General features: G+C 40.5%; 1 protein-coding gene across 1 annotated transcript in view; it reads right to left on the reverse strand.

Annotated features, from left to right (window-relative positions):
• LOC100961597 (serine/threonine-protein kinase TNNI3K) overlaps window positions 1–13,824 on the reverse strand; it is a 241,852-nt gene that overhangs the window by 34,141 nt on the left and 193,887 nt on the right. Inside the window, exons 19-20 of the mRNA XM_012801634.2 lie at window positions 11,142–11,201; window positions 8,537–8,706 (exon numbers count right to left, since the gene is read on the reverse strand). Coding sequence (XP_012657088.1) covers window positions 8,537–8,706; window positions 11,142–11,201 — 230 coding nt within the window. The remainder of the gene's footprint in view (window positions 1–8,536; window positions 8,707–11,141; window positions 11,202–13,824) is intronic.

A 13,824-nucleotide genomic window follows, 5' to 3' on the forward strand; every position in this document is an offset into this window, starting at 1 on the left:
CCACTAAATATCTTTCAAAAGAGAGAGAAAATAAAAATGCTTTCAAATGTTTACTTCCAATAGAGTCATGCTGAAGGAATTTTTAAAGGTACATTTGAAAAATTTAAAAATGATTCTCAGAGAAAGGTTTGAAACGTAAGCATTGTAAATAATGAAATAGCAAATACTGGGGCAAACCTAAATAGACCACAGCTGTGTCAAACAATCCTGTACATACGTACCTAAGATAAAATTTAATTTATAACTTAGGCATAGTACGAAATTAACAACAGCAATAATAAAATAGAATAATTATAACAATACACCATAATAGAACTTATGTAAAGGTGGTATCTCTCTTAATAAGATTTCTTAAAAGATGTTATTATACTTTATGGTAGATGCCCGCTTATCAGCGGTTTTGCTTTCTCAGTTACCTGTGGTCACCTGAGGTCTGAAAATATTAAACGGAAAATTCCAGAAACAAACAATTCATAAATTTTAAATAGTGTGCCATTCTGAGTAGCGTGTCCATGCCTTCCCAGGACGGGACCATCCCTGTGTCCAGCACCTCCATGCTGTGTATGCCACCCACATTCAGCAGCTTTCTGGACGGCTCATTGGAGTGCTTGACACAGTGACCACAGAAAATCGCAGGGATGATGCTGGCGTGTTGTTATAACTGTTCCATTTTATTATCAGTTACTGTTATTCTCTTACTGTGCCTAATTTATACATTATCATTATCATAGGCAGGTATCTATAGGAAAAAACACAATATATTGGTATATAGGATTCTGTGCTATCCACAGTTTCAGGTATTCACTGGGAGTCTTGGACTGTATCCTCCTTCTATTAGGGGCTACTGAACTCATGTATTGTTGGATGGAGGGTGACCCAGGAAGTCCAGGAAAGAGAAACTGTGAACAAGGGGGAGCTGCTATATACAGAAGGGTAAAAAGCCAAGTGACATCAAGAATAGCCGATATGGGACATGTCCTGCCAGACATGAAGACTTTAATGATGACACTGTAATCAACATTGTGTACTGTAGACACAGAAATAGACAACTCAATGGAACAGGATAAAGACACCAAAACAAGACCTATCTAAACATAGATCCTTAATGTATGGAAGAACTACTATCAAAGATCAGTTGGGGAAGGGGTGCCTATTCTTTTTAGGAAGGGAGGGAGGGAGGAAAGAAAAGTAACTCTTGTTCACATTCATCAGATTCCTACAGTCTATCCTTTTGTTTATTAAAAAGAAACCGGTGGACATTCAATGCCCTAATGGTGAGGGGAAGAGTGAAAATGAATTTAAATATCTAGTGGTTTTGCTATTTTTGGAAAATAACAGATCTGAACTTGACAGGAATGAAGGGCTTAAAATATTTGAATGTGAGAGTTTTACCTACTTCAATTTCAGGAATACAAAGAGTAGTATTAATAGCACAACTAATGGTTCCCTGAATTTATTATAAATAAAAATATTTAACATTCAACAAATATATTTTAATTATAAATTACATATTATAGGCACCTTAACAAGAAGAGAAAAAATTTCTGCACTTAAGGTGTTTATGAGCTAGTGGGGACTAAGACACTTGATTATAAGACAAAATAATGCAAATGCTTAAAATGACACAAAGTGCTGCGGCCTTTAGTGAGGCCCGAGTGAGGATGGACTAACCCCAGAACAGACGTCTTCATGACATGATGAAGTAACTTCGGTAATTACTAAGGTTGGCTATCATTTTGAGAAGATGGGAAGGGGCAAAGTTAAAAAACAAGATATCGTGATAGGTTGACAGCGGCTTAACTATGGGGTTTGAATGAGAAATAGTGGAAGTTCCAGCTTGACCTTAGTGTGCCCCACAAGGATGTCATTGACGTCTCATGCAGGATAATTTTTTATTTTGTGGAATTTTCCAAAACATTATAGGAAGTTCAGCATTCAAACCCCAGCCCACTAAATATCAGTAGCACCTCCTTCATCACTGGTAATACCAAAATAATAATAATAATAATGATGATGATGATAATAATAAAAGTGCCTCATACATTTCCAAAAGCCCTAGAAAGCATTTGAGAAGAGAGTGAGTGAGAGTTACAACCCTCTGCTCAGAAACACTAGAGCATACAACGGACTTGTGTAGCCTCCAGAACGAAGTAACTTCACTTAAGTTTAGAGGCAACAAAGGAGTACTGAATATTTTAATGCAGATAATATAACCATTGTTCTGCATAAGGAAGATCATTCTGGCAGTGAAGGTTCAGTAGGTTAGGGCTTGTAGAAATGGAACAGGAGAGAAGTAAATGATTTTGCAAAGGCTAGGAAGCAGAGAGGTCAAGGCTGGATATAAGGCCAGGGTCAACTATGTGGGTGTGTGTGGTGTGTTGAGTTGGAGCCATGGGATTTATAAAATCACAAGAAAACTCATGGCGAAGACAGAAGCAAAGTGTGAGAGAATTTATGGCAGCCGTGAGTGGGGTGTTGAAACTGCTGATTGTGCTGAGCTGGCAACGGAAAGATTATGATAGGGATAAAGGAGGAAGTTACAGATTGAACATTTCTTCACTTTTCTTTCTTGAAAGAGGAGTGTGAGGGGGAATTATCAGTGCAATGGAGCATGTAAGAAAGGTGACAGATTAATGAAGGAAATATTTGACCTGCTGTGAGGAGGAGGAGGGGACCTGCCCCACAGCAGCCAATGGAGGAGGGGACCTGCCCACAGCAGCCAATGGAGGAGGAGGGGACCTGCCCACAGCAGCCAATGGAGGAGGAGGGGATCTGTCCAAAAGCAGCCAACGGAGGAGAAGGGGACCTGCCCACAGCAGCCAATGGAGGAGGAGGGGATCTGTCCAAAAGCAGCCAATGGAGGAGAAGGGGACCTGCCCCACAGCAGCCAATGGAGGAGGAGGGGACCTGTCCACAGCAGACAATGGAGGAGGAGGGGACCTGCCCAGCAGCAGCCAATGGACACAGTCCCCTGGCCATTCTCTTTTCTTCCTTCCTCTTGTGAAAGTCAGTTTCAGGGTGCTATCATCTTACATAATTTCTACATTCCAGAAAAACTATGTATAAATTAAAATTTTATGTTACATTCAACTTTTAAAAGTTGACTCCCACTCTAAGTGCACTAGACAAGATTTCTATTTAAAGAAACCCTTTGATGGCCCTTGTGCAGAGTGAAAGATTAATTCCAAATGTATCTATTCTACACAGTTCCAAAGCCTGGGTCCCTGGTTTTCTACTCCTGGACAGCTAACTAGGTCACAGCATTCTATTCTCAGAGCCCAGCCCCACACAAACACTAATTGGTTTTTCACATCTGAAAGGTTGTGTATCACTTTGTCATTTCTAAATTTACATGATGTAATCCATGCACAAGATGGGAGATTTCATACCCTGTGGGAGGGGCAAGTGCCACATGCTTAGTTTTCCAAATATATCTAGAGACAAAATATTTTAAAAGAGGCAGAACTTCAAGAGGGCCTTTCTCAATTTCAGAGTTTATCATTTAGTGGTTTCAGTAGGAAATAGCAAATTCCTATTATCTGTAGAGAAAATTTCTGACACCTCTAAATTTGTTTTATGAAGAAAATAATAATCATTAGAAGGAAACATGCAAACAACCAAAAACCATATCACCTCAAGTATTAAATTACAAAACTCCAACCTACAAGCTGTGAACCTTATAACAAAAAATTTGAAAATATATGCATCATTTCCAAAACATTGCTGAGGGGTCCCATGTCCATAGATTAGGAGGGACTACAGGGCAAACTCATTTTTCAAAATCATAATGCCACACTAAAAATTATACTTTGTGGAACGTGAATGAGAGATAGTTCGGAAGCTCACAGATCAGAGGTTACTGGTACATTGCAAGGCCTTTGGGAGAGACTGTGCAGGTCTCAGCCTTCAGAATGTTCCCCTTTGGTCACAGCGGCTGTTTCACCTTGGCTTTCACTTTCCTCATCCACTGATCCCATCAGTTGCATCCTCTTTCTGCAGAGTGACTGGCAGCTGGGTAAGCATTGTGTCATACTCTTAATGCTTCACGTCCTTGGATGTGTACTGGAATCAATCACCTGGGAGACTTTTGACTCATTCTGATGCCTGAGTGCCACCCCCATGGATTTTGGGTTAATTGGTCCTGGGAATTGGTACTTGTGAAAGCTCCCAGGTTACCCCAATGTGCAGCCACAGCAGAGACCTCTGTCTTTGGAGGCTGTTAACCTTTCGCTGCTGGACTGAGTCCATCAATTCCTGTATCTTTGGGTTCTTTGACTTTAAGAACCTATTGATGGCTGGTTTCAGTTCTCTGCCTTCATGTACACAGTATAGAAAAGTAGGTTTGGGAGGAGTAGCTGAATTCATTCCAAGATTTACTTGTAGAATCGGAAGAAGCTCAGAAAATTCAAGTATTTGCAAAATATATCAAGCTTCTGGAACATGCCACCTCCTGTGCCAGAGAAACTCTGAAAGCACAGGAGTATCCTGGATAAGAATTACAGCTCTGCCTCCTACTTGCTTTCCAATAAAAAGGAGAGAGTTGCTTACTCTTGTTAAGCTTCAGTTTCCTCATCTACAAAAATTAAAATACTGATTTCCTAAACCTTAATTAGATGACTATCTAAAGTGTTAAAATAGTGTCCATTATGTTCAGTAGTGACAGCTTTCTAAAATAGAGAGAATAGAGAAAATCCTATTCATGGATTAAGCTCCCAATCAATAATAATTATTGAGCCAATTTATTTAATTAATGTTTTGTGGTTATGTATAAATGCTTCTTTTAATTTCTGGTTAATATAAGGGTACATATGATCAGGTTATGTTGTTTGCATTTGTTAGGTAGAGTCCAAGGTGCAGGTGAGCCCTTCACCCAGGAGGTGTGCCACAGACCCCTACATTAAAAAAATCATTTACTGGGGGGACATTTGCACTTGCATGCTTATAGCAGCTTAATTCACAACTGCAGAGATGTGGAAACAGCCCAGGTGCTCATCAGCCCATGAGTAGACAAATAAACTGTGGTATATGTATACCATGGAATATAACTCAGCCAAAAGATGAGATGGAGACATCACTTCTTTTGTATTTACCTGGGAGGATTTGCAGAATATCACAACAATTTACCTAATTCTTTATTTTATATCTACTAACCAAATATTTGTTACTTATCGACTTTATGCCAATCATACTACTAGCTACTAGGAATGTAGCAGCGAATAAAGCAGACTTAATTCCTCCACTGGTGTGTTATTACAGCTCAATGCTTTGCTTATTTCTGGAGTGGATTTTCAGCAGCCCAAAGACTGAGCTTGCTAAAGGGATGGCACAACTAACAAACTGACCTTTGTTCACCTGCGCGGTACACACACGGGGCTGTGCCAGGCTCCTGAGAGAAACTTCAGGTGGACAGACACTTCTCAGAGTTCCATCACAGTCAGGAAGGACCAAAAGGCTACAAAAATCTTAATGAGAATATCAGAGAGAAGGTCTCAGAAAACCTGATGGGCTCATTCACCCAGTTTAGGGAGGATTTTTGGTTCTTAAATTAGTAGTGGCAGACCTAGTACCTGCCTAGGTTCATGAAGGCCAGAGAAACAGCTCCTTGCACCTCCAGTGGGAGTCCAACTGTGCGTCCCACCCTATGTAGCTCTCTGCATATTATGAATTCTGGGGCTGAACTACATTATTGGAACTGTATTCTTTGCTGGTCTGCTGACATCTTTTAATCAACTGTCATTGCTATGTCAATAGTGTCTCTCCTTATAACAACCCCAAGAGCTGGTATCATTGCCTGTGAATGGTGTTTTACATAGAACACTTAATAACTTCACCAACGTCATTAGATAGTAAGTGTCAGAGCCAAGATGTAACCCCAGGTCTGTCTGATTCCAGAGCTCATTCTCTTGACCTATGTCAGGTGACTGTACTTTAAGAATATCAAAATCTGACTTGCAGAGAAATAATTTTAAAACCACAAGTAGACAGGAAGATGAGTAGATGGAACTAGAAGAGGATGACGTGACCAAACCCAATCTAATTTTGGCCCATGGGCTCTTTATGAAATTACACAAGAGACTGAAACCCAATTAAGAATTGTGTCCAGTTTGCCCGGTTATCAATCAAACCTGCTGATGCTTAATTTCTTCACAATCCATAGATTAAAATGTTCATGATTCAGATTCTCATCTCTCCATAGCTACAGATGCATTTCTCTTGTCAGACTGGAAATATATTATAACAACTACAGCTTTAAAAGCAATAACAACGATTTGTAGATTGTGTGAAAACCTTGATAACTCCAAATAACCTTTCCACACTTTTAAGAACATTTACATTGCTAATGGAGTGAGAGTGTGTGCAAATGTATGTACAAGTGTGTGTGAGTGCCCGTGAGTCACTGGGTCCATGCGCAAATGTTCTGGAGCTCATGTGGAAGGAGACTTTGTGGTTTCCCAAGGGCTGGAAGGTGCATCCTGCATAGGGTAATCTATCAGACTCACAGCGGCTGCCTTCTCTGCTTCTCATCCAGAACAAAAGCCCCTGCTAGCCATGTTTATATCAATGAAATATAATCCCACCCAGACTCCAACCACATTTGCTTACACTGAGATGGTCATTTAATCCGAAAAAGGCCAATCACGTTCTTTCTCACGGTAGCCCGCACTTTTATTCCTAATTCCTTATGCCTCAGGTATCTTTGCTTTTTGCCTTGTGACTCTGTGTTCTTCCCATGGGAGATGAGGTATATTTTTTCTCCTTATGGAGGTTGGATTTAGCCATGACTTGCCAGTGGCATGTCAGAAGAACAACTGAGCAAAGGCTTTGGGCCTGGAGTCTGGCGTTCCTCGCCTTGTCTGTGAGAATAGCGTGCCCCAGGTGGTATGCCCTTTTACACACTCATCCACAGAGGGCAAGCGGCATGGTGGGCAGGCAGATCTGGACACAGCCTGTAGCTCAGGGTCAAGCCCACCCCACACATGAGCAAGAAGTCAATGCGTATGTTTGTAGATCCCTATATTTGGGGGTGCCTTATTATACAAGATTATCGTAGTAATGGGTATCTGATACATCTCTCCTTGAAACTTTACAACTAAGCCGAAACAAAGAGACAGTCTACTGGTACCTGAGGCATATAAATAGATCAGAGCTTAGTATGGAAAAATGCTGATTCTTTTCCCTCTTTTTCTGACTCACCCTTTTGCTTAAATTTTTTTGTTCTGTTTTTTTTTTTCCATTCAAGTAAAGTTCATAAAATGTAGAAATAATCATTTTGTTTTTTAAAAAATTAATCATTTCAAACTGAGTAATTCAATGGCATTTAGTATATTCACAATGTTTTACAACCACCAGCTCTAATTCTAAAATACTTTCATTACCTCCAAATAAAGCTGGGACCCTGTTTCTTCCTCTGCCCCAGCCCATGGCAAAACCAATCCACTTTTTGCCTTTTATGGATTTAGTTATTTCTATAAACTGGATTGTGTCCTTCCTCAAATTCATATGTCAAACGCTTACAGTCACCATTGTATTTTGAGGGGGGGCTTTAAGGAGGCAATTAAGGGTCTTAAAGGAGGTAATTAGGGGTCTTTAAGGAGGTAATTAAGGTTAAATGACATCATAAGGTTAGAGACCTAATTCAATGGAATTGATGACCTTATTAGAAGATGAAGAGTCTAAGTAAGGCCTCCCTTTCTCCCAAAGAGAAGGTGGTGAAACCTAAACCAGGAAAGGAGCCCACCCCAGAACACAACCATGCTGGCATCCTGATCTTAGACCCGGCCTCTAGAACTGTGGGAAAATACATTTCCGTTGTTTAAGGCCACCCATTCTACGGTATGTTGCTATAGCAGCCTGGGCTGTTAATGTTAATTCTGGATAGTCACTCAAAGCGAGTCACAGCTCTGCGACCTTTGTGTCTGGCCTCTTCCACTTAGCAGAGTTTCAGGTTTATCCATCTGTACTTTATTCCTTTTTATGGCTGAATAATATTCTTCTATATGGGTGCCATATTTTGTTTATCGGTTTATCTGTTGATGGAAACCCTTTTGGCTATTGTGAATATTGCTACTATAAAAATCTGAGTACCAGTATTTGTTTGAGTACCTGTTTTCAATTCTTCGAGTACACTCCTATGAGGGAAATTGCTGGGTCATATAGCAATTCTTGAAACTCTGACTCTTTGCTTCTGAGAGCCTCAGAACCTGTTTTCTGGTTTCCACATGGGAATTCTTCCTTGAATTCCACAAAATACCCCCAGAACACATTCAGAAAAATTTCTTTGAGGTTTTAGAATAGACATTTTTACTAAGCTAGATTTAATGGCCATTACTTGCAACTTTGAGGACATATGCTAATATGGAATAAAATTTCTAGATTTTGGTCATTATATAATAAGAAAAAATGGGCTCAAAACTCCTGTCAGCTTTCCAGAGGGGTGGTTAATCCCCTGTTATATTAATTTCAAATCTGGTGACTATCTTGATAAGATTCTGGAATACAGATTTACTGTAAGATTGTTAATGAAATTATCACTTACCTTTGGGACCAAGCTGCATAGGACCTGGAATTTAGAGCATATTCCAATTCAAAACGACTTCTTAATGCGGCCACATGGCTCCGGCCAGGCCCTCCCCGGCTCGCCAGGCAATCAGAAGAAGAGGAAGGTGAGAGAGACCCACTGCTGTTACTGGAAGCAGGAGACATCAGCTGAGTGAAAGAGAGGCAGTTTCAATCATTTAATGCATCCAACAGGCAGAAAGGCATAGCCTAGAATATGGATTTATTTTGACTTTCTATCCTAGGATTTTTCATATTTTAATTTCTATTCATTTCAGCCCCCTCTGGCTTTTCCTTCTAGCCTCTGTTGGTAACACTTGGCTAGGCCGATTTCTTTTTTTGACCCAGTTCTATGCTGAGACCTGGTCTGTTAAACACACCCTCATCTTTCTGAAAATGCAGAAGGCCCAAATCTGATTCATAAAATATATTTAGAAGGTTATTATTCAATGATCAAAAGATTCTTCACATTCTTAACTACAGCAATAAGATACATGGCAGAGTTCCTTTAAATCATAGTTAAAATTATTCCCTTTATATGGAATAATTCCCTTCACATAAAATGGATTTACGCACTTTTCCAAGAAGACATCCATTTAACACGATGAAGGATGCTCCAACGGCTGCCATGCGTTCTTCCCTAGAGAACAAGGCCAATCCCTTTGCCCCATGATAGTTCTTCAGATGTTGAAAAGCAGCTGTTCGACTCATTTTAGTTTTCTTATTTCTGTGATAAGCATCTTTGGTTCCTCCACTTGGTTCTTACATGATTTTTAATCCATTCACCATTCTGGTGCACCTTCCCTAAAAAGGGTGTTCTGGTTTTAATTATTCCTTTAAAAGGATCACGGACACAACTGGGTACCATTTTTTTAGGCCATCTCCAGAGAGGAATGAACCAATCTTTCACTGGGTAACAAAACAGCCACTTCATATTCTAAATGGTAATGAGTCTGTTAACCACTAACGTTCGTGATGCTTCTGAACCATGTCTCTGCCATATACCACTTTTGTTATTGTTTCTTTGGCTCTGGTGCAGGACATTGCATTTATTCCTGTTAAAGTTATTCTTGCTAGACATGTGCTATCACTTCATCCTCCAAGATATTATAGAACTCTGCTTCAAATTTTTCCTGTCTCTCTCAACTTTATTATATATGTTGGGAATAGCTTCCCTTTGACCTTGGTCTAAGCCATTGACTAAGCCCCTTTAGGCTGACTCTGGTCCATTATTTAGTGCAACTGATACAGCGAACTGTCTTTGCATATAGCGCCTTCTCTCCAGGGGCAAAGACTATACTAAGAGGCTTGATCCTTATAACAGGATAAGCTAATTTAGGGGATCCTACCATTTCCTCTCTTTCTGGCATACCCAGTCAGATCTAATGAGATATAACCCCAGGCTAGAAGCAATCTTGTCCAGTGAAACACAAAGGTTCAAAGTGAGAGGATGCTTTAAATTCACACCTTGAAGCCATCTCTTAATACCACCCATGGCCTCCAGCAGATGCTTTTGTCCTAGGGAGTGTGAAAGCCCAGCCAAACCATTCTATTACTGGGTCTCCTCACTTTCTACAAGTTTCAGGACCTAAGAAAAGGGAAAGAAGGTTTGCTGTCTAAAGACCAAAGCTTCCTACTACACGAGACCTCCTCTTTAAAGTACCAGGACGGTCAGGAGATAGGGACCTTCCCTGCAGGCTGCAACTGGAGACTGCATCTCTTCTCCCATAAACTCAGAGCCAGTGACTCTTAGTTGAGATTTTTTATTTTTTTAAGGAAAGAAAACTTTCCTTGGATGTTTCCACTCTGACGTTTTAGCTGTGCAATCTCAGGTTGATGCTGTCCTCTCCCGACTGTTACCTCTTTCCTCAAAACGCAGGTGTACCTGTGGTCGGGGTGAGGTGGTGTCTCCTTCAGAAACACTCATTTGCGTTTGGGAATATAGTATTTTTAAATTAGTGCTCATGTTTTAGCTCCTTGGCCTATTTAAAAATTCTATTTCCTGACCAGGTGTATAGAAAATTAAGGCAATTATAAAGAAAATTAAAGCAAATAGCTCCTTGATATTAAGGGAAGAAAATTCTATTAGCCTGATTACCAACATAGATCATTCACTCAGCATAGGTGTGGTGTGAAAACAATGCCTCCCAGTTAATTTGTGTGTGCTTTTCACTGATTTTTCCTTTTCTTATTGAATGTCAATAGACAACGGCTTCATGTTTTTGATGACTTTTCTGTAAGTAGAAATTTCTGTATAGAAAAATAAATTTAAATCATTACTTTCTAAACATATTTGTTACACTTTCAAACTGCTACTTCTCCATTTTTGAAGCTGGTCATGACTGTGTCAATTTGCCTGCCTGATTATTTGTTGAAAGGGCCCAAATTCAGTACACATTTGCCTTTGCCCCCGTGGTTGCAGCCAATTCAGCTCCACCCTAGGAATTTAATGAATAACATAAAGATGAATGGAGCTATGAACCTTCATAGCAACTTTTCTTAAGTGCTATCTCACCTACATCCCTGACATCCTTGGATATTCGGGGCTTTTTCACAGACACATTTCAGAAGGTAAAGATTTTTACCTCGATGTTGCAGAGACACTCTTCTAATTTCGCAACAACTTCAGAAAACTCGGGTCTTCCCTGTAAATAGAAAAAAGAACTTTTTTATTCCCCCTGTAAGAATAAAAGGAAGGAAACTCTTTGGATTTTAAAATTGGGTATTTGCATTTGTAAAGAATGAGATTAACAATAAAGTATATTTTTTATTTAAAATACACGTGTATTGAAGTACTAATTGAATGTTCATTGCTGTTCACAGAGGGATGTTGAGTCTCTCTCTGATAAGAGTTTTAAGTCGGAATTTGCAACTACATTCAGATAATGAAATACTGGAAAAGCTTTAATTAGCTTTCCATGTTTTTAATGGTGGGTTCTCCTCCTCAAAATGAAAGAATAAAAGTGAATACTAAAAACCGTTAACTATCTCAGTGCCTTCTAAGTCACTGCGTGGTGCGTCTGCAGGAAAGGAACTGCTGAACCTGATTCTATCATTAGATTCACTTTTGAAAAAATCATCTCGGATTCACAACCAAGATCAAGATAGCAACCTCTGGACCATGCCATATTTTAGGGGTTAAGATAAGCTTTTTCTTTTCTTTTCTTTTCTTTTTTTTGCAGTTTTTGGCCAGGGCTAGGTTTGAACCCGACACCTCCAGCATATGGGGCCAGCACCCTACTCCTTTGAGCTACAGGTGCTGCCTGATAAGCGTTTTTATTTTCAAAAACTGCCATTGGAAATATTGTTCACTATAAACTTCCATGTCAGATGAATTTGGTTAAAAAAATCATTTATTGTATTATGATTACAAATGTATTTCAAATTTTGTTCTAGTTGCAAGAGATATGAAAATGATTCTAGTTGCAAGACATACCAAAATGACTATGGGAAAAATTCTTGGAATTTTAGAAAATATTGGCCTCTTTTGAAGAAGTTATATGCCTCCTTTTGTCAGATACCAAGAACTATGCGTCCTACCATTTCTCCCTTTATGAAACTCACACTGCCAGGAGGTGAAAGGCCTAATTTAACATTCAGGCACAGTAACCAGCTAATTTAGATTCTTAGAAGAACGATTTCTCCCTTAATATCAAGCCCTCCCTTGAGGACACTGCTTCCCCTGAGCTCTCTCAAGTGGAAGCTGTTTCATCTTGCACACCCCTTGTACTTCTAGGTTGCAGTGGGCAAGCCAGGACTGGGTCTTCCTTGCTGTCCCTGCTACTTACTGTGGTTCTTCCAATCCACACTACCTGCTTTCCTGTCATGTACTCCAGCCCCACCATGGGCTTGTCCTCCCCCCCCCTTATCTCTCAGCTCTAGGGCTGGACCCCTGTCACTACTGACACCTGCAGCTCCCCCAGGCTCTCCGGCCCCTCAGTCTTCCTCAGACCACTCCTTGAGCTCTGCCTCCTACCTGGCTCACTTCTACAAACCTGACTCAACAATCTCCGACCACGCTGGTATTTACAAACCATTTTACACTTTAAAAAAGGCAAAACCCAAACCTGCTTATTGTTAATCTGTTGGGCTATGCTGTGGACATTATTCTTTCTTTCTATCCATCCACTCGTCACCTACCATTTCCCATTTCTCTGCTTCGCTCCTCTCCTCTTCTCACTGTTACTAACCTCATTTTCTCCCTTTATCCTTATCGACCTTCGATTCATTGACAATCATTTTCAATTATCAACCTTCTCCACACAGCCTTAACCCTCTTGCCTTATCTTGCATTTTATACACTTGAAAAAATTCCAACCTTGATTCAATCCATCCTGCCTGATCTCACTTCGAAACCATGACCCTCTGACCTCCAGTGGACCCTTGGTACTGCCCAGAGAACCTACTACTTACTCCTAGCCCACTCGCTCGCTCACGCTCTCCGTGGCTGTTTCATGCCTTCTTGTCTGTCCGCAAACCACTCGCTCCCAGGGCTAGGCTGACCTGCTCACCTAAGTGCAGACCTACGTCACCTGCCTTCACCTGGGTTTCTGTAGATGAACTCTGCCTGATTCTCAGGCCCACTCCCTCCAGCAGCAATTATCCCTTCTGGTTTTTACATTGTTGATGTTCCCTCTCTGCCAGCACACAGACATAATACACATTCTCCTATCGTAAACACAAACAACCCTTCTTCGAGCCATCGCTTCATTTCTCTGTTCATCTTGATAGCAAAATCACTCCGAATTGTCTGAATTTTCTGTCTCTGGGTGCCCTCCTCCCATTTGCCATCCGCTCTAATCAAGCTTTCTCCTACAACACTCTGCTGAAACTGCTTTTGTCAAGGTTACAAAGACGTCCTCATTGCTAAATTCAACGGTTAAGTCTCAATGCTCATCTCGCTTGGCACAAAATTAACTACAAGCAATCATTCCTTTGTCGCTGAAACTCTATTTTTCAATTGGCTTCGAGGTCATCATATTCTGTGTGTTTTCCGCTCCCACTGGCTCCTTCTTAGTCTCCTCTCCTGGTTCCATCACTTTTCCTTCTCCTTACAGTTTGGATTGCCCCCAGACTCAGTCTTCAGGTCTCTTCTCTCCTCTGTTTACAGTGAATTTGTTGAGAAGTTAACTCACCCTCACGTCTTTCAAAAACAACTTGCAGGATTTCTATGTCTAGATCGGTCCTCTCCTCTGAACTCTAAGCTCACAGGTGCAACTGGTTGCATGTATATAGTCTTTCCGTTTCAGTAAATGGCAGCTTCATCCT

This window comes from Otolemur garnettii, unplaced genomic scaffold, assembly GCF_000181295.1.
Source record: "Otolemur garnettii isolate 467f Iridium unplaced genomic scaffold, OtoGar3 scaffold00010, whole genome shotgun sequence".
Lineage (NCBI taxonomy): Eukaryota > Metazoa > Chordata > Mammalia > Primates > Galagidae > Otolemur > Otolemur garnettii.